Consider the following 22,357-nt stretch of genomic DNA (forward strand, 5'->3'; position numbering starts at 1 on the left):
TTATCCGGGTATTATTCATAATATCGGGTCAAAGTTAGCCAAAGTACCTTACCTTTAAAAACCCAACCTAACATAACCTAACCTATAATAACCCAACCTAAGCTATCCTAATCAAAAATAACCCAACCCATCCGAACCCAACCCAACCTAACTTATAATAACCCAACCTAACCTAACCTATAATAACCCAACCTAAATTAACCTAATCTAAAAAAAACCAACCCATCCTTACCTAATCCAACCTAATCTAACCTATAAAACCTAACCTATAAAAACCCAACCTAACCTATAATAACCCAACCCAACATAACCTAACCTATAATAACCCAACCTTATAAATTAAAGGCAAATTCAAATACAATTTTATAATCTTTACCTATTCCTACTTGTTTTATTACTTTATCCAAGTCTTCGAAGATATTATATAAAATTATCACTTTGTCTAAATTGGGTAGACATTATTAATAATGGCTGGATAGTATATATAATATCCGGATTTATTACTTTGGCTGTGACATATATACCTACAACTAAAATGAACAAATATTTAAAAAATGAATTTCTTTTTGTTACGGTTTTTAACAATTTATTTATAAGTATGTAATATTGTTTGAATAAACCTTAAAAGTAAATTAGTATTTTTTGCCATGGAACGCATTATAGTATTTTACAATGATTTATGTGGGAAAAATTGTTTCTCTTATCGAGTTTTTCACATAACAAGTAAGATTCTGGAACGAATGAGAGGCATAAATTGATGAGAGGTTCCACAATATTTTAATCTCGCGCGCGAGTTGTAGCAAAAGTCAACCATTTATATTATTTTATCGTGCAACTTTTATTATGATGTTGGTATCCCTGCGAGCACCTGAATCATGTTTTCGTGATAATTTAATCAAAACTAGTCCTAAATTTCATTTCCAAAGAGGTGCTTATCGTTTGACATAGCCCAGTTACATGACATTTCACTAGAAATTCTTGCAATTCGATATCATTTCGCCGACAAATAAATGTTTACCGCTGTTTGCAGCGCTGCGAAAATGGCTTCGGCTTCATCAGAGACAGTAATGGATAGAAATGAAGAAAGGAGAAAACGCGTAAGTACTAAAACATTTAATTTTAACCTCAAATCAAAAGAAAATACGACAAATTCCCTGTCCGCTAACCAACGAAATGTCACCCAATGTTTTTGTTTTGAAGATTGTCATCGGACGATTTCCATTGTCTTTGTTGTATTTAATCATGTCCAAATATATAATTCGGTAAATAATTACCTATAATTCTACAAGTTATAGTAATACAAACCTAATTTCTCATTCGTGTTTGTCAAAAAAACTGTAGATATATTTATTTTTGACGTCTAAATATTTACGTCGCAAAATTTCCTTTCTTCAATTTTGCTCAATACAAATTAAAAAAATGTACGTACATTGTTAGGTATATCTATCTATAGGAGAACTCTATATTCTCTTCATCATTTTGAGATAATAAAAGTCATCTGATTATTTTGATAGTAAATACCTACGTCATTGTTTTGAAATTCTTCCATACGAAAGGTGGCAGGTGACGCAAATATTATGATAAAAGATAGATTCATAATATTATGTAAGCTAGATTCCTTGCCCTTGTAACTTATAAAACTGGATAGTTTATTATTAATAATAATTGAGGAGAACAACTCAAACTTAGGATCGTGCGTATTGGTGCATACGTATAAACCTTCGGTTAATTAATTTTGGGATAAAAAGGGTCGGTTTCACAGAACTTGAAAACTGTTGCTAGTGTATACGATGATCGAATTGTATATATTTGAAAAGTTTCAATGTGTTATTTTTACTATTTAAAAAATGGGTATATATTTCCCTAACCGTTGTTAAATTAACACAATTCATGCGGATGAAAAAAGGGTCCCTTTCGAGAAACTGAATTTAGTTTTAAACAGCTACTACATCTTTGAACATAATACACACAAACCCCAACAATAAAGTTATTGTCCGAAATTAAAGCCTAATTTTGTAATAGGACTCCATAAACTGAAGTTAAAGTCAGTGTTGGGCCATTTTGAGATGTTTTATTACAAAAATATTTTAAAAGTTCTGTATCTTCAGTACGATGTGTGAGAATGTATTTAAATATAGTTTCCTTCTGATAAAATATTCTTCCGCACAAAAGACAAGGATTTGAAGATTTAAACATACAATTCCCTTATAAAGAGATTGATATAAAATTATCGGACAGCAATGCCTTTTCCGCCAGGGTAGAACTACCCTTCCTGCCCCAAATGTGTTAATAGACAGAGATTGTGAAATTAACCCTTTGTTTCAATTTAATTAATATTAAAAAAAAACAATGATTTACGTCAGGATAGATGTAAAAGATTAAAATTAATAACACTTTTATTTAATCGATGTTCAAAATTTACTCTTAAAACAATTCCTTTGCCGCCATTCGTTGGTATGATAACATAGGCACTGCATAACATTGATTATCTCCAGGCTAACTTCAGATAATTCGTTGAACTGCACAATCTAGCAAGGTCATTACAGAGCAAAGGGAATTTTACAACTGACTGATGATGACAAAATGAAAAAATCTAGATCCTATCTCTGTCAATGGGAGTATAACACTTCTAACCCATCGGGAACCAATGGAGTAAGCCATCATGAAACAATGCGTGTTATAAAGATAATAGAAGATTCTCATCTACGTTTTTTTTTTTGTGTGCAGGTGCTCCTGGGCCCCCTGCCCGGGGACTTCCTGCAGGTGGGCGGGCCCCCCGAGAGCAGCCAGGAGGCGGCGGACAGGCAGGCCGCCATGGCGCTGCAGCAACAGCTGGCCCCACAGCTGGCCGCCCCCTCAGTAGGGCGGCTCAGCATCACGCTGGGGCAGGCCAAGCTGGTCAAGAACTACGGTACCATACTTTAATTTGATGTCCACGCTTGCTTGTGGTTGCCCTTGTTGTACTTAAAAATTTATTTCATTATTAATTTTCAAGTGAATCATCTGTCCCTTCCTCTTGTCTCTTCCCAGCTAAAAGTGCTTACACTGCTTCGGAGCAATTTGGGAATGGAACTTGAAGTCAGTGCATTGTCCTCGGGATGATTTTCTCGGTAGTCTTGGCTTTCTTTATGAAGATAGACTAGGTCTCGGCTCCACTGTTTCATATTTTACCAACGCCTTCCCCGTGATACTCAATGACATTACAAAACATATAGACATGTGTAGTGGTACGCCACTACTTGATTCCAACGGCATTCTAGAAGTTTCGGCTTTTTTCCAAACAAGCTTCTTGGTTGTTCTTTTATTCTTTTTAATTTTGTTTTGGCAATATCTACATAGCAACCAAATGTTCGAGAAGTTTCTTCACCTTATAAAAGCGGCAGCGTGAAGGAACTCGTCAGTAGTCAGTCAGTCATCAATCCGCAGTCAGTTTACAAGGATCAACGAGTGATAATTCGCCCGTATTCATCATGGACTCTATCGGGACATCATCCTAGCACCTTGGCCCCGGCCGTCGTCCCTGGCCAGCGCTAGAACGGATTACAGCGCCCTGGTTCCAGCGTCTCTGACCAGCGCTTCATCCACGCACCATGACCACCACGAGGACACGCAGCATCCTCACTGGTCTACGCAGCTCCCGCTCAACTGCCTACAAGGTCCACCGCATCTTCGGCCTTCCCGTCAGCACTGGAGTACTGATTGCCAAGATCGCCAGTGCCTGACAGTCAACGAGTCCGGTCACCAGCGCCCGGCGTCGACTCACTGACCCGCGCTTGACCAGCCATCACAGCCAGCGTCCGGAGAATACAACATCAGTCCTACGTCAACTCACATCACGGCTACCTGACTCATCAATAAACACTGTGACCTTCACGACACGTCTTTCATTTCGTGCCTCCTCGCCAGATCACCAAACATGTTATCGCCTCACAAAAATAAAACAAAATGTGATATGTAATGTTTGATGATAAAACGTTTGTGTATGACAGAGATAGACGTTCAAAGAATATGTGTATGAGTGAAATGGATAGGCCCGTGCTTTCGTATTTAAAAGTTGCGTTGAATAGTACATCTTACATCACGGATGCAAATGAGATGACCGTGCTCTTACTTATTTGCACTAAGATAAATACGCTACACTAAATAAGACGACCTACTGCTAGTAGGTTGTCCTTCTTATACTTATGTGTTGCTACGTTCGCTATCTCACTTTCTCTAATAGTACTTAACCTCTCGTTCGCCAGCGTTTCCTTAAGGATACCATTAAAAAATTGTTCCTCTGAATATAACTAGCTTTTCTGGGAAACTACCTATGGTAGATTAAATACTATTTTTATAAATATATAAACATATTATCCGGTAAGACGTTACAATTTGCAAAATTCATCATTTTGCAAAGAACAAGTATGTTATTACGAAAATAGAATCAGCTGACGCACGGCGAAAATGTAGCGTCGGCGATAAATAAGTTAAAATCATCAGGAAACAATCAAAATAATTGTATTATTTATTATTATGTAATTTGCATGTATTTTCGAATGAAATGTCATTGCTTGGTTTAATAGTGTTTGCCTTGTAACACAAGAGGGCATTTTGGCACCAATTTAAGCAATTCGGTTAGAGATAACGTTAGCACACAATCTCCAGCGACGCGTGACAGTTTTGTACTAAAACTACTAAATCGAAAGTACGACAGTTGGCGTATCTTTTGTTTGCCACTTTGAGATCTCTACAACATGTCTGTAAGTTTTATAATGTCATTGGTGACACCTGCTTTTTTTTCAAACTTTTTCTTCTTTGTCTTTTCCCTACAGGAATTTCGAGAGTGGCTTTTGCATGTGGGCATATTAATTATACTGATATGAAAAAATCTGGAATGCTGGGCGTGTAATACCTCCAATGTGAAAAAATTCAAACTTTACTTGTACATAGAATGAAAAAATGCATTTTTAAGCAGGAAAAGGAAGGGAAACCGATTTATTTTTATTTATTGTGTCCATTAATAATCATTATTGATATAAATAAAAGTTATTTAGAGGTCAACCTTCATTTTCCCACTTCAAATTTGGTATTTTTCACTCTTATGAAATATTATTTTTGTTCATATTGAAGGTATTACAGGCCCAGCAACGATGCATAATGTATCCAATTATGCTTTAATATGCACGGCATTTGGATTGACAGAATTTTTTGTTGCAAAACCAGTATTCTCTTTTTCCTAACATATTTCAAAATACTCCAATCTTTGTTGTGTTGCAGGAATGACCCGAATGGACCCGTATGTGCGCCTGCGGGTTGGTCATTGCGTGTACGAGTCCCATACCGATCCCAACGGAGGGAAGAACCCTCGCTGGAACAAAATTATTAACTCGTATGTATTAATTTTATTATACAAGTTAAACACTTATCCGCTTACTTATAAACTCAGGTGTAAATATAACGCAAAGTTTCAAAAACAAAAAAAACACGGCGCGTAAGGTCGGAACAGTGAAAACTTGACTTATTAGCATGGCGTTTGTATGGTAAAATGACCTTAAACCAGGCTTAAGGCCAGCTTTACCATTCCATCGTCGAACCAACCAGAGATGTGCAAAATGGGTACCCAAAACCATTTGAAATGCAAAATGGAAATGGGTAAAAACTTTTCCATTTGCAAAATGCAAAATGGTTTTTAGGAAAGCATTTCAAATGCACAATGCAAAATACCTATTTTCAAAATGCAAAATGGTTTCCCAGGTAAAACAAACAAAATAATTATAGAATTTTTAAACAATTTTGTCATTTAATAATGGACATCAATGTAGAACAAACATATTACATGATTGTAAATCCAAAAACACCACGACTACAGATTATAAAACCACAAAAAATTTGCGCGGGACTAATGTTGCCAGCGTAAAAACATAGAAACTGCTATCTAACATTTAATATTACAGCGTCATGGCCCCTTGTTTAGTATTTTTTGTAATGGTATCACTCAATTGCCAGGGCTCCTACCAGGGAGCAACTTGACAAATGTTAATTATCTCTCATAGCGAGGTTGAGGACCGACTGATATTTGGGGCTTATGAAAAAAAGATGAGTGGAGATAGTAGGAAGAATGTTGCAAAAAAGCATTTAAAATGGAAAATGCATTGAGAAAAGCATTTAAAATGCAAAATGGTTTTTAGAAAAGCATTTAAAATGCAAAATGGAAAATACCCATTTTGCATTTTGCATTTCCATTTGAAATGGATTTATTTGAAATAAAGCACATTTCTGGAACCAACATATAAAAATCTAATTAGTAAGACGTTTGATGTTTTGATTTGAAGTAATCCGTTATACGTCGCACCTTTTCATTGATTATTGTTGCTGCATAAATACAAGCACGGTGTCATCGAAGCCAGAGTTCAGTCAGTTAACCGCTCAGAAGCAGGGCGTACTGAGCGAGGCACGCACAAACTAATAGTAAACAACTACTGACCCTGCACAGATCGCAAGCGCGCCCTACTGTTGAATTTGGTGGCCACCTCTGGTCTAGAGCCCCAAAATATGTACCTAAGCATGGATGACATTTTTTCTTTCATGGCCTCCTGTGTAGAGTTAATGTAAAAAAGGTTAGTTAGTTAATAAGTTATTAATTAATGTATTTATTTATTTCTCGGACAATTTTTATAGCGTCGCTTTTGTGAGACATCACCTCAGGGGCGCTTTACAGTTGATGCAGGTATTACAAAAAATATAAATATTATAAAAAGAAAGTGAAGTTAAGTTAAATGAAGTACAGGAACAGGTGACACGAAGATAGAAGATAGAGACTCTGCAGCAAGAATCCTAGGTGGTGAAGAAAATGGACCAGCTGCTGAAGCAAGAGTCCACCGCGTCCACCAACAGCGCCAGCACGAGGTTCACCATCCGTCCAGGTATCTGTCTGCTGCTAATAAAGCGCTGACACAATATCTCACATAGATACCAGACCTCGGCAGCACTGCTGTGACGTTTGACGAACATAGAAGATGGAGACTCTGCAGCAAGAATCCTAGGTGGTGAAGAAACTGGACCATCTGCTGCAGCAAAAGAGTCCACCGCGTCCACCAACAGCGCCAGCACGAGGTTCGTTATCCGTCCAGGTATCTGTCTGCTGCTAATAAAGCGCTGACACAATATCTCACATAGATACCAGACCTCGGCAGCACTGCTGTGACGTTCGACGAAGATAGACTGGATGGAGACTCTGCAGCAAGAATCCTAGGTGGTGAAGAAACTATGTAATGTTATTTTTATGTTTAGCCTTCTGCCTGCTGGAGTGACGACCGTCTACTTGGAAATCTTCGATGAGTGCTCCTTCACCCCGGACGAACTTATCGCCTGGGCGCACATTCCTATCCCACCAAATGTCTTGCAGGTAAAGAACCACTGTCCGTTTTCTTAAATTTGTGTGTATAAATGAGAAGGACTCAATGTTATAAACCAGGATGACAACTACTCCACCAATCATAACACAATATGGTGATATTGTTTTACAGGGAGAAACCCACGAAGACTGGTACCCACTGAACGGCAAGCAGGGAGACGGCATGGAGGGGATGATCAACCTAGTCTTTAGCTATTCCGTAAGTTTTTATACCTACCTTCATCGGGTATTTTGAGTTTTTTTCGTCAAGTCACTAACGACTGGTGACTTAGGTACAGGGTGCAGCAAAAACGGTCCAAAAAGACAGTCCAGTTTTGAAGGGCTATTAAAAAAAAAATGGGGTTTATTTTATTTCATTCGGTACATCATGCCGTTTTATGATGATGGCCCCCAGCAGCGATACATTGATGAAGGCGATTTATAAAGTTTTCGGCCGCATTTTTTAATGTCTCGACGGGTATAGCGGCGATTTCCTCCCGGATTCGATCCTTGAGTTCTTACAAGGTGTTTAAAAATTTTTTTTTTCCAATAGCCCCACAAAAAGAAAGTCTCAAATTGCAGACAGAAGGCCCGCTGGTTGACGACGAAAGAACGGCCATTTTCAATAAACATGCTTACTCTCCCGACACAATGAGACCCCTCCTAGGTTCCTACCCCACGGGATGTACTGGGCTTTCAAAACTACACCCTGTACTTCAAAAGATTTGTCAGATTCATGATTTATTTAGAAATATTCCTGGTTGACATTAAAATTCAAATATATTAGTTTTGAACTAATCCAAAAATGAAATGTTGTTTTTGATGAAGGATTTTAAGAAATTTTTAAAGATTTTAATATTATTACAAACAGAAAGATTAAAAATATTACATTTCATGTAGAAAATATAAGATTTTTTAGTGATTTAGGAAGTGGTTTACTGATACACTTTTTATTCATATCATATAAAAATAATTCTTAAACTTTAACAAATCTTTTACAAACAATGCATTGCGGTCTATGACTTTTCGAAATATATTTAAATTATATTAATTCAAGTAAAGAATACGTAACGATGTCTAAGTAAACCAAAATGCAGAATATGGTTGGAAAGTAGTTTCCAAATGTTGCCATAGTCAATCAAAACATAAACGCATTCAACAATAATGTTATTGATTACTTCAGAAAGATTTAAAAAGTTTAGAAAAAACATTGCACAAGTTCTTTATTAAATCAAGAGCTACTAAATTATTGGCAAACCCGAACCAGAATTGAAGTTACCTAATGTTGTAATCGATGGCGATAATTCTCCTGAGAAGTAATAACTTTTTTTCTCTAGCTTCTATCACCATCTCTTCTCAGTACAATATATGAAGTGGTACGCCACTACTGGATTCGAATGTTATTCTAGAAGTTTCGGCTTTTGCCAAACAAGCTTCTTCGGCTTTCTTTTATTTTTTTAATATTTATTACTGTAGCAACTGGAATGTTCGAGATTGTTTTATTTTCCACCTATATAAGCGACAACGTGAACGAAATGGTCAGTACATTACCAGCAACCGCAACATCGAGATCGAATTGTTTTGCCTACGTGACGTGCTAGGAAATATTCTCGAACCTTCCTTTCGCAAATCATTCTGTTGTATTTTCTACATTTATTTATTTTTCGGATATGTTATAATAAACCGCTTAAGCCAAAACAGTAGTTATTTATTAATATTTAGAATACCGAATATAACTACATTTAGATAAAGTTTGACAAATTTTATAATTTTTTCAGAATGGGAATGGATTGATTCAATTTCAGTTACATATTTTTAAGGGATTAATGACAAATACAGAATCTCCACTGTAATATTTATGGGTTTAATGACAAATACAGAATCTCCACTGTAATATTTATGGGTTTAATGACAAATACAGAATTTCCACTGTAATATTTATGGGTTTAATGACAAATACAGAATTTCCACTGTAATATTTTGATTTAAAAAAACCAGTTGTGAATTTATGAATATTGTTACGTAATAAAGACCGTTTTCCATAGCAATATGAATGTTTTGTTTGTCTCCAGCTTGCCCCGGCGCCAATGCCCTACCTGGCCAGCGCCTACCAGCAGCCCCTGATGATGATGCCTGGTCCCATGATGGGCTACGCACCCGTGGCCATGTACCACCAGCCCATGGGCCCAGTGCACCCCCCCACCCACCCCCAACAGCCCCCCCAGCTGGAGATGACACCCACCCTTACCGAGGACGAGCTCAAACAGGTGGACAATAAACACTATGTTACTACATGCCGAGGGCCTAATGTCAGACAATGCTATCTACAAAAAAATGCAAATAATGCTAGGTTTTAAAGTCAAACAACATTACCTACAAAAAAGCAATTCAACACACCTTTAAAAAGTGATACAGTAGAACCTCGTTAATTCGAAATTCACGAGACATCAAAAATCAAATTTAAAATTAAAAAAAATAAATAAATAAAACGCCGAAAATCTAGTTCCTCGGCCGCCCCTTCAAATTCGATTAGTATCTTCAGAGTAAATTCGTAATAATACAAATTATGAGGTTGTTGAGGTGATTTCAGCACCCTTGAGGTGATTTCTCACGAAAACGGCGCTATATAAATTAGCCAAATATTATTATTATTATTCCCGTGTACATCAAATTTTCGCAGCCGATTACCGCCACGGTCGACCCTTCAAGTTCAGTTATTCAAAGTAAAATTTTTTAAATACCGCACATTTCCGCGTAAATCAAATGTTCGCGGCCGGCCCCTTATTTAGGATATTCCAAGTAGGTAAATTCGTAAAAATATGATATTTTTTCGCGTAAACCGAGATTTCGCGGCCGATTTCCGTCACAACCGGCCATTTAAACTCATATATTCGAAGTAAATTGGTAAAAAAACGGTGTATTTCCGCGTAATTAGTTTATCATTAAAAAAATAATAATATTTGACAAGTCAAAATATTTCACCAACAAATGTAGATATAATATGTCTCGACGCCATCTAGTGGGAAATTTAGCACTAACAAAGCCTTTCCTACAAAAATAAAGTTGGTTGTTTACAGGTGAAAAAATATAGTAAGCAGTAATTGTTGATTGAAGTACTAGTACATATTGAATTATTTGGCGTGTTGGAAATAAGCCGACGTAGCTCAGTGGTCCAGAGCACCTGACCGGACATCAGAAGGTACGGGTTCAATTCCCGTCGGCGGCATTTATTTTTTACTCGTGAGATATTTTCAATTTGTATTGATATTTCAGGTGACTAATTATTGCTTATAATAATTTGTTATAATATATTCAAAGTAAAAAAAAAAAAAAAAAAAAAAAAACATTTCCCCGTAAATGTAATTTTCGCGGTCGATACCGTCGCGGCCGGCCCCTTTAATTTTTGCGGTCGATTACCGTCGCGGCCGGCCCCTTTAATTCGGATATTCGACTAATTTTGTAAAAATACGAAATATTTCTTTCGATAAATTCAGATATTTGGTGTAAATTTGTAAAACTACAACATATTTTGCGTAATACGAATATTCTCGGTCCTTCAAACTCAGACATTCCAGTGTAAATCGATTCAGATTTACAAAATAATAATATTAATTAGGATGATGTAAAACCACGTAAATATAAATTAATAATATTGAAAATTAAATAAAGTTGAAAAGCTTACATGCTTCTATTTTTTTTATATTTATATATACATATACTTTTTTGCATATTTTTTTATTCCCTATTTGTATAAATTTTTTTTTTTTTCTTATTTTTATTCTGTATTTTCTTTTAATCTCCTTTCTTTCTTTTATCTATTTTTGATTCTCTAGCTTATTTCATCTAAATGAAAAGTAAAATTTTAATTTGATAAACTCACAAGTCAATAATTTTTTACTATATTGCTATTTTTGAATTACCATATTTGAATATTCTTTTAGTCTATTCTCTACGTTTATATTATTTAAAATATATAGTTAGCAATTTCTTATATCAACCAAGAAAACTTTTCAAATTATTTATAAAGTGCAATAACTAAGTAAAAGTCAATACACTAGACAAAACAAGAATCGCATTTAATAAATCTGCCTATTTCTGACTGTCCTAAAACAGGTTAATCTCCTAGTTGGACAGCCAAAGATCACTGTAATATGTCATATTTTTAAAATAGATTTTTAGGCGGGGCGGGTTATCTTTTGGTTTCAGATTTACGAAATTTTATGATTTATTTTCACAAAAATCTAATTTTTTCAAATTACACATACAAATTTTCCTGCACGGACAAAAATAAATTTCTTATTACTAATTAATGAATTTCGAATTAAAAAAAAAATTTCTTTGAAAAAAAATTTCGGATATTTTTTTGGCCAAAATTTTGAATTACTCGTTTTTTCGAATTATCGGGGTTCGAATTAACGAGTTTCTACAGTATAGTCATGAAAAGTGATGAAACACGTTAACCCTTCAGTACTTTCAACACATTTGTTCAATTTGCATTATTTTCTGAGTATATCAAATGCGATATATACATCTTATTTTTTAATTTTCTGTAAAAACAAATACAGTTTTAGAAACTAAATAATATTATCTTTCCGGTGTATGCATTTAAAATAAACATTACTATTTCTAAATAATAAAATTTTAAAATCAAATGTGAAAAATGTTGTCAAAAACGCTAACTACATTTTTACTTAATTTTTGACTCCAATCATAGAAAAATTGAAAGAACTCGATATTTCGAAAACGAATTTGTTTTGTTTGGGGAATTTGTAAGAAAATTGTAACTTCACTTGAACATATGATAAAAAAATATTTTAAAAATTAAACCGATTGTTACGATAGCGGCCCGAAATATGAATTGTTAATTTTGGCTCTTTTTAAGATATTATTAGTGGCATTCAGTATAAATAATTATTTCTCTTTCCAACAATGTGTCCAACATCAGTGGCAGGGCAGATGTGACGATGGACACTGTAATGCTGTCCGAAACCTTGGCTAAAGAAAGAGGTATCAAGGCAGGTGTGATGATGGATACTGTAATGCTGTCCGAAACCTTGGCTAAAGAAAGAGGTATCAAGGCAGGTGTGGCAGGGCAGATGTGATGATGGATACTGTAATGCTGTCCGAAACCTTGGCTAAAGAAGAAGGTAGCGCAACACGGCACAATACCCCAAAATCATATCCAGCTTTTAGGACGATCGTCGATGACCCGGGACTATTATAATGACACTTGTAATTCATTACTTTCAGATCCACGAGATGTTCCCGAGCGTGGAGAAAGAAGTCATCAAGTCGGTGTCTGAAGCCAATCGGGGAAACAAAAATGCAACCGTCAATTCACTGCTGCAGATGTCGGAATAGATGGCGTAATATTCAGTTTGTCATATTTTATACTAAAAAACCCACATCTCTGTCACTTCTTCACTACACCACATTCCAAGATAGGATTTATCCTCCTTCATAAAAACTCACCACTGACTGCGGTTCCTCGCCGTTTGCAACCAGTCCTGTACCAATCCTCTTCCACGCAGTCTATCCACCTCTTCCTCGGTCTGCCTCTGAGTCACTTCCATTGGGGCACACAGTCATAATTTCACTATGTGACCTACAGGATTTTACGATGGTCGCATACTCAATTAGATTTTCAAGCTTACGGCTTTAATTCTGTATGATCCATTTACTCACAAGTTCATATAATGGATATATTCCTTAACCCCTCAGGCCTCTGGCATATTGACCGTTATATTTCTTAAAGACACTGTCAGAAGGTTGGAGAATTTGCATTATTTCCGCTTTGCAATAAAATCCAAATAAATAGAATATTTTTAAATATATCCAAAAATTAAAAACAGTTTTTGAACTAAAATTAGACAAAGATATTATAAAAGTTATTGTCACTTCATTTTTTTTCATTGTATATAAAAAATTTGCAAACCTTGACAAATATTTTTCAAATGCAAAATGTTGTTTCATAGAATTATTTCAAAATTTTCGGCAGCGTCTATGGTAATTTTTTTTTAATGCAAAATGAAAGTGCTGTGTTCCCTTTTTCCAACACTGGTTAAATCATATATCTCGCCGTAATATAAAATGAGATAACATAACTTTTATAAGACCTTGTCTGGCTGGGAAATAAATCTCCCAAAATGACTCCACAGGTGTTTGTTGTCTGTGAAGAATATCTCCCAAAATTGCCCAAGGGGTTAAATAATATTCTATTTAGTAATACATATTCAATTTAGTATGGTGTTCTAAGCTGCTAAAATGCCAGCATCTTAAGTTTGATTAAAGTCATTGATTCTCTTCTACTGTGCCACTTTATTGCTTTTGCTATAATTTAATAATAAATAAGATGGCCAATCTCCCATTGGAAACATTTTAATTTTAATGACAATAAAAATAATCAATTGATTCCTCCTCCCTCTACGACGTGAGTCTATGCAAGACTCGAGTTCGCTACTTCGTTTCCTTGAAAAGACCCTCCACACAGAATTCCCAAAGATGACATAAAATCTTTTAACTAACCAACAGAGATGTGACTTGTTTTGTGTACAATATAACATTAATAATGTGAAACAAATCTATTTTAGAGTGATATCTAAAAAAATATGTGACTGCGCTTTTGAATTCCATTTTTTATGTATTAATATGTACATCTTTGTAGAGCATCGGTTTTAAAGACACTAGATGCGCCCCCGCGGGTAAATAATAGCAAAAATATCTAATTGTGCTCGCTGATTTAATTTTTATACTACTTAATCTAAATCTAAATGTATGACCTTATCACTTCATATCTTCAGAGATTGTCTAATTTACTGGTTATAATATGGCCCGGTATGTCAGTTGATTTTAAGCTCGGTTGGGATGTCGAGTTTAGCGCGGCTTGGAACATAATCCTTATATAGGTCGTAAGCCTAGATATCAGCAATATTACATGTTAGTCATATAGGGTCAAAGGCAGAACTATCCAAAAAAATTGACAAAATAAACTAAATATACCATGTATTTAGGTTATAATGTGCGTAAAAATATTAAATTTGCTTTTCTATCTCTGTGTTTGGTATCAAAGTTACAACCCTCCACGAATTTAGAATCAAATGCAGAACTGTTAGATTTCCATCGATTCTGGAAAGTTCTGCCTTTGATTCTAAACGACTTGTGTATTGTCTACGATTTTAATAGAGGAATGTATTTATTTTTTCTTTGTAAAACCAAACTACTGTCTACTTGAGAGGCATATATATATATGCTCTCTAATGTTGTTGCGAGATAGACGAATGCCAATGACGGCATTTATTTTTTTGCGGGTGCAATTTACCATTTTTGATTTTTGATAAAGTTCCCCACTTCAATCACCACAGTGCTATATGTGAGGGTACTAATTTTATATAGTATTTGTTTGCTGCAGTTCTCTTCATGAAAGTATGACGAACTGACCACTGGAAACCAACTGTCCCAATTACTGATAAAATTAGGCAATTTACTCGAATTTTGGTGAGATTGTCAGATAAAAAAAAGGAACTATTCTGCGGCTCATCAAAGGACGAGCGGCCGATTTAACCCGCTTAAATTAGAGCGAGGAATGTCGTACATAGCGAGTATACGGACTGACTGATATACCGGGCCTATGTATACAAATAACTTGATGCAATCATAGACTATATGTCTGTTATCGTGTAGATTTGGTGTCATTTTTGGTACGACTTAAACCCATCTGATGTATTCCTTATCGATGATGTAATAGCTTCTATGTTGTTATATATTGGATAATTGTGTCGCATTACAATCGTAATATATAATGTAAAGATACATTCTTAAGCGATTTATATTATTCTTTGCAAGTAAATAATATAACTGATACTAAAAGGAAAAATTGTATGCTGTTTGTTTTAATTTTGTATTAAATGTGCTTATAACATAAATATTATTGTAGTTTTTTTTCTATACTAATAATTTGTCATTACCAATTTTTTGTTGATAATTTTGTGCTTTAGTAAATTTTTCATATATATATAATATATTATTATACAATCATTTATTTAGGACGGGTTTTAGAGAATTTGAACAATTCTTCAAAGTTAATTTACAAGTTCTGTTATTATTTCGGTTCAGTCAAGCAACTAGCTTATAATGATATAATAAAAGAACTTGAATAGGACTTTTGCAGAACCCGAAAGTTAACGTTGAAATTTGATGAATTGTTCAAATTCTGTGAAGCAATCCATCCTTAGTCAAGTCAAAATCAACGAAACTTGTGCAAATACTTTAAATTATCGGAGCATCGATTTTTGAAATATAATTATATGTATTTATTTAACTTAGTTTTTATTGCAATTTTGTTAAAAAGATGTGTCATTTTATATGGTAGTTAGTCATTTTAATATATTAAAAAATAAAAAAAACTGTACCCTAGATCTATATTTACTATTCATACTATTTCCACTTAATTATTTATTTTAAATCTATAATTAATTATCTTGTATTATTTTAAGTATACAGTGAAAAATTGATTTTTTTACACAATATTTAGATGCATTTTCTGTTAGTTTTTTTACTGTATGCTAATTAATTAATGCTGAATATAACAAAAAACAAAATTTCTGCCCATATAATATAATGTATTATATGTCATTTTGTATGTAATTTATGTAGGTACATACTAAGATTTTCCTGTGGCTGTATAGTTTTTCCATATTTTTTTTACAACAAATAATAATACTCACACTGAGTCTAAAACTGTGTCGCCTGTGTAGATATATTTTGGGTATGAAGAATCTATGCATTTCAAAAATAATTCAATAGTTAAATATTTATTTATCACATAATACATACACAACTGGTCCAGAAACTCATAGTACAAGCATGGAAAAAAAATTGGCAATTTTAATTAACCCTTTAGGGTTAAAAAAATTTTGGGGCCTACGTCTATGCTTTTACGCTTCAATTTCAAAAGACATTAACTCCAGTGACCAATTTTTTTTTTAAAATGGATCTACTCTAAAAATGAAAGTTCAAATAAAAAAAATTATATTGTTAAAAGGACTCATTCATTAGTTTCCCGCTTGTACTACAAATTTTCTGGACACCGTGTAATAATTCATATAATCATTTATCTGTCAATCAAGTCAATTCCCATTTACAATCATACTGCGTGTTTTTGATTAAAAAAAAAATCATCTCACTTTCGACTTTTTAAAATCTAGTGCCAAATTTTGTAAAATTATGAATCAATTTATGAAAAATTATTTTTAATTTTTCCTACTTTGTTTCCAAATTTTCATTGAGAGAAAAGACGCAACAGAATTTGTGAGAATAATTACTTCAATGGGATTTCTGTCCATATTTTAAACAGAACTACATTATATTATTTATGTAGTTATAAAATTTGTATCAATGATTATCACTTGCAGTTCTTTTTTATGTGCCATTAGTTAAATATGTATTATTCATAGCTACATCATGGTGAAAGGTACTACAGTCAGTATCGCCCTGGAGAATGAACACCTTTCAGAATTGAAACGTTACTTAATATGGCTTTAATTGGTTCCTAGAAATGTCTCATATTGGCAAAAGCAGATTAGTCAGGTTATCTCTTTTTTTCTTCCATCGCAGGACAAAATAATGAACATCTTTTTAAATGATAATTTTTATTTCATCAAATTCTTTTGAGGTTATTTTATTAAATAAAATGTACTCTGTAAGTAGCTACCAGCAACAGCCAACAAATTAATTCAAAATATTTGAAACAGAAAAAAAATTTACATCTCTGGTTATAGACCGATTGCCCCAGCAAATTTAATTTGTTTGTCGTGCCCGGATCAGTAACAACATAACTTCTTTCTCCTCGCTTCAGTTTTCATGTGTTCTTTCAATTTAATTCCTTCCTTATGGTGGCCTCCATGGTCAGAGGGGTAAGCCTCTTGACTAGCAATTCGAAGGTAGCGGGTTCAAATCCCGGCGTGTGTAGGTAAATTTTATTTGATGAATTTGTGTAATTTCAAATAATAGATAGTATACTTGTGGCACATTCCAGAGTGCAAGATACTCTCAGTATCACCCTGGTGTAAGACCACCATTCAGAATGGTGACCAGATCTGAATAGCCAGGTACTCCCCCACATTCGTCTTCCCCATCCCGTCCTCACTCTACCTTTAGCCTCACAACATATCCCAATTGGGGATGCCATAGCCTCACTTGCTCTAAACGTTTGGTAGCAATCACGACTCTTCAACGGTTCTTTTTGTAAATAACAGAGGGCGCCGCTTCCTTTTACAACAATCCTTAACCATACGGTCATTAAGATAATAATACTTTCAGATTTGATGGAACACATGAAAACTGAAGTGAGGAGAAAGAGGGTATGTTGTTACTGATCCGGGCACGAGAAAACGAATGTAATTTGCTGGGGCAATCGACCTATAAACTTTAGATGTTGATTTTCTTTACTGTTTCCAAGATTTTGAATTAATTTCTTGGCTGTTGCTGGTAGGTAATCGAGTAGTAAGTAGATAGAGCATAAAATAATTTTGTTTTATTTGTTTTAGCTTGGGTACCGCTTTATTTTTAGTCATAACAATAATATATGAATATTTTATTGATGTAATATAATTAAGCTTTAACTTTGTCATCATTGTAATAAAATTTATACACATTAATGTTGTTATTACTTATTTCTTACAATAATTATTCTCTTTTAATACATTTACTTAAATATGTATATTAAAAATTGAGCCCTTAAGTGGAACATCAAAATTCAAAAAAATATTTATTGCATAAAAATACAGAGTACAAAGGGTATAGCTTATAGGTTACATCCCATTTTTTCCAGCTAACTCAACAAATACACATTATATTACATAACCCAACAATTACATGTTAACAAATGTATGTAAATAAAAAAAACTGAGGTATTTGATTTATGTAAGGTATTCATTTAAGGTGTAGAGACATTTGTTTAAAATAAATGCTTTTAGTGATGATTTAAAGTATGTTGGTTATTTGTTTGATGCTACGTGGAAGGTTGTTATATACTTTAATGGCCATTTACTGTGGTCCTTTTTGAAATATAGTTTTGTTTGCTTTTGAGATTAATAAGTTTTCTGTGAACCTTGTAGCGTGTTTATGTGTTGAGTTTTTCTGTGGGAACTTTTTTTTTTTTTTTAAGAAATTTTCTACTTGAGCGATCTCTTGATCGATTCTACCAAATTGATATAGAACCTCAAAATATGGGATAAACAGTGAAATCTAGGTGGATTAATTGGCTTTAAACTGCATTAAGCAGTTTATATGTTTCCTTATTAATATTTTGAGAAAAGATATGAATTAAATCGAATGACCAAACACACATCGCTCCAGTGGTTAAGTGAAAAAGCCCATAGGCTGTTAAACGTTTCATTTAACTGTAGTGAGCATATTATACACATTACAAGTCAAATAAATTTACACATAATGTAGTTAGATATTTTAACTAATAAACAATGTTTTATGTATTTTAATCAATCAATTTATTCTTAAGTTTTGAGTAAAAAAATCGTAAAAGATAAAAAAAACGCCATTATTCAATAAACTAAAAATTTCCATTAAATTAAAAAATTCCAGACATTTTACTACACGTTAGCAAATAACACAATGCAAATATAAAATTTTATCACCATAATAATGACAAAAACGCCGATTGCACAAACCGTCAGTTTCAATGTAATGGCCGACTTGTCTTGACTTTACCTTAGCACGGAAAAAGAACATGCATAATTAACTTAAGTTTAAGCCAGTCTGGTATTTTGAATGCAACTTTAAATTCGATTTGCGGACTCATTTGTAGAACTGCTTACTGCACTTTAAAGACTGACATTTGACATTTAAAATATGTTGACTGTTAGGTCACAGAATTCATTTAATAATCACAAAGGTTCCAGTATGTATCAATGACAGGTACACTAAATGTTCAGGTAGAAGTTGCAAGAAATATCACAAAAGTATTATGACAAAAAGTGCAATAAAATTTACAAGTGATAAACGTTGGTGCCACAATAGTGGGCGATAAATCATCAAAGAAATTGGAAGAGGCATGCAGAGAGTGTGAGTATTCGCTGATGGAAGTCTACATTCAGATATTACGTGGAATAGAGAGGTCAGATGCTAATGAAAGATGTTTAAATGAAGCTCTCTATTGGGCAGAAAGTCACACTTTACAACCAGACTAATGACCAAGTTAATATGAGTGACAAAAATGCGATTTACTATGCAATATGTTATGGCAGCAATGTGGCGGTGATGTGTGTATTTGTGTAATTTACGGTGGCTGCCTGAACCGTAAATTGGTGTTCAAGGAGTTTGGATGATTGAAAAATAAAGGTCTGCGGTATTAGTTGAATTTATTCGTGAGAATGAATTTACAATTTATACGAAACGCGGAGACGGTGGTAGACAAGGTAGTGGAGAGTGGTGGTCTGATCGAAGGTTGAAACTAGAATGAACGAAGACTTCTCTTCTCGCGCCCGCCTAGCTCTTCTAGGGCGTCAGGCGGCGGATTAATTTAAAAAGTGTTGCCACATGTGGGATGGAATAAAGTAGTCCCACAATGTTTTGGGAATCTGAAGGTCCTCGAGTCTTTAATAAACGCAATAGATGATGCCAAAGTTCTTGATCAACTTCTCTCCAAAGCTTACAGTCTCATCAATTTCAATAATGTCTCAGTTGTAAAGGAAATTGATTTTAATTTTAAAACAAAACTGATCAGCCTTGGCTTTTATTCCGATGAAACGCCAGCTTCAATGTCGATCAGTGAAATCGAGGATCGGATCCATCTAATTATAGAAGAGATAAATATTCTGCTAGAAGATAAGACTTTAGTTGTCGATGAAAACTTCTTGTATCGAGTCAAATTCATAGCTCAAAATCTCTATATTTTAAAACAGTTTCTCAAAACTACCTTCACTTTCCTGCCGTGGAAAGAGATTGTATTTTGTTTGTTTAGCTTCACATCGGCCTACACCCGGCGTCAGGAGTTGAGCTTTTTCGATCATTCGCTATTGACCAAGGAGAGCATTTTGAAAAATCTAAAAAACTTTACCCATTGTCTGGAGGATTGGCTAGGGCCGGAGCGAAAGATTCCCATCACAGATGTCAGTAAACCTAATTCATTGACACGATCCAGCCGAGAAGAGGTAATAGCGGGCATCCTTCTCCGTCATTCCAAGACCTGTATGATTATAATGAGTTACGAGATATATACTCTCTAGATGGCACGAAGCGATATATAGATGCAAGTGCTTCTGCAGACTGCGGGACCAGAGTGGGACAGTTGACTATAAAGAGAACTCTTCAGGTGATGGGTGAGCAATTAAAGAATACTTTAGAATCTCCCAATCTATCGCCAGCTCCTCGTGAAACCAGACATATTCTCAGCACTTTGGGCAACTCTCTGTCGCACGCCCATGTATTCCAACAGATGGAAGAAAAAGCGGCGCTAATATTTTATTCTAATATGCAAAATGATGTTAAAAAGATTAAGCTGTCATTTCAGAAATGCTTTACTTGAAGTTAATCAACAAGATTAAGCTTATTTTAAACAAAATTGTAAAATGCAACTGTTTGGACGAAGTTTGTGCAATTTTAGATTCTTTCCGAGATATTAATATTTTAGGCTATCCAGAAATGAATAATGATCAAACCATAAAGGAAGAATCACAAATAGAAGAACTGATTGAAGAGATAAATGATAATAATGTTGATAAAACAGAAACTGAGAAGGATTTCATGCTTAAAATATGCAAAATATTTCAACAATCCAAAGAAACTATCAAAAGATTACTGAAAGAATATTCAACAGGTTTGAAAATGTTTGGCGCATTTTGCGATTTACCGTTTCGAGAAAAAGGTCAGAGTAATATGGATGAAGCAATTTTAAAAATAAAAAAAATTATAGCCGAGAGAATTTTGAAACATTTGTCACCGACTTTAAAGTATTAAGAACTAAAAGGTTTTGAGGATTTAATTGTGTTGTTAAACAAATTTTATTACAGTGTTCAATATAGAATTCAAACTGATAATGCCATCAAAATAAAAAGTCTCATTGATAAAATCTGCCACATTTCCTCCTATGAAATAGACATCATTAAATGGATATATGATTTCAAAGAAAAATTGACGATGAAGAAGGGGAAAGAAAAAGAGAAGATTAAGATGTTACAAAACAAAATTTAAAAATCAAACTTTTCTCAGGTTAGTCAGATATCGGAAGAACAAATGGTAAAAAAAGAAATATTGAAGAAACTAAAACGGATGAAAAGAAAATTGATCAATCACCAATGGTAAAAATAGATGATGGTGAAGACAATAATTCAGAGAATGAAAATAATCCAAATTGTATAATAATAACAAATTGGTCAGCAAATAACTAAAAAAAAACAGAAAGTAAAAAATGATAAAATTTTGAAAGCAGGTAAATTGGTTGATAAAGAAATGGATCAGCAACCAATGCTGAAAACTGCTGATGGTGAAGAAAGTATGAAATCAGAGACTGAAAATATTACAGAAAAAGTCTTTACGCTAATTGTTCAGCCGAGTGAAACCAAACTGAAAAAGGGTAAAGGCAAAAGAAAGCAAACAAAAGAAGAGAGAAGAGAAGAACTATTAAAGAACACAAAGAATACTACTTGCAATAAACAAACTCAAGCAGAGATTTATGAACAAGTTACAAAGGAACTGTCCTTACTCGGAGACATTTTACAAAGGTACAGTCCATAAATGAACCACTCACAGTCTATTCCTCGAGAACAACAATAACAATAAGGACGATAATTATAAGTTGGCAATAGAGATGAGTCTACTGGACATTTTGTCCCAATTTCACAAGTTAAAACTTCTCATTGGTAATGTGCTTTTTCTTGATGATAATTCCCCATTACTAACTGGGAGAGCATTGATCCAAATGAGCCAAAATAAGTCTTCAATATGGAAGGAAAATAAAATTCACTAAAA

General features: G+C 34.1%; 1 protein-coding gene across 1 annotated transcript; it reads left to right on the top strand.

The window, feature by feature from the left end:
• The first annotated feature begins 928 nt into the window (after positions 1–928).
• On the top strand, positions 929–18,030 carry LOC149408897 (toll-interacting protein-like). The gene is made up of 7 exons (XM_089650318.1): positions 929–1,097; positions 2,728–2,911; positions 5,260–5,371; positions 7,273–7,387; positions 7,509–7,595; positions 9,448–9,642; positions 12,626–18,030. Exons 1-7 carry the CDS (start codon positions 1,011–1,013, stop codon positions 12,734–12,736), a joined length of 891 nt encoding a protein of 296 aa, XP_089506444.1. The 5' UTR covers positions 929–1,010; the 3' UTR covers positions 12,737–18,030.
• The last annotated feature ends 4,327 nt before the right edge of the window (positions 18,031–22,357 follow it).

The sequence above is a fragment of the Hesperophylax consimilis genome, unplaced genomic scaffold (genome assembly GCF_061612785.1).
Source record: "Hesperophylax consimilis isolate HC1 unplaced genomic scaffold, BYU_Hcon_1.0 scaffold_45, whole genome shotgun sequence".
In the NCBI taxonomy this organism is placed as follows: Eukaryota; Metazoa; Arthropoda; class Insecta; order Trichoptera; family Limnephilidae; genus Hesperophylax; species Hesperophylax consimilis.

What these genes read in the sequence shown, in the direction of transcription:
- LOC149408897 (XM_089650318.1), top strand. Translation starts at nt 1,011, where the DNA reads ATGTTTACCGCTGTTTGCAGCGCTGCGAAAATGGCTTCGGCTTCATCA. An exon ending in TGGAACAAAATTATTAACTC is followed by an intron (nt 5,372 to 7,272) that starts GTATGTATTAAT and finishes TTTTATGTTTAG; the next exon opens with CCTTCTGCCTGCTGGAGTGA. An exon ending in ACCTAGTCTTTAGCTATTCC is followed by an intron (nt 7,596 to 9,447) that starts GTAAGTTTTTAT and finishes GTTTGTCTCCAG; the next exon opens with CTTGCCCCGGCGCCAATGCC.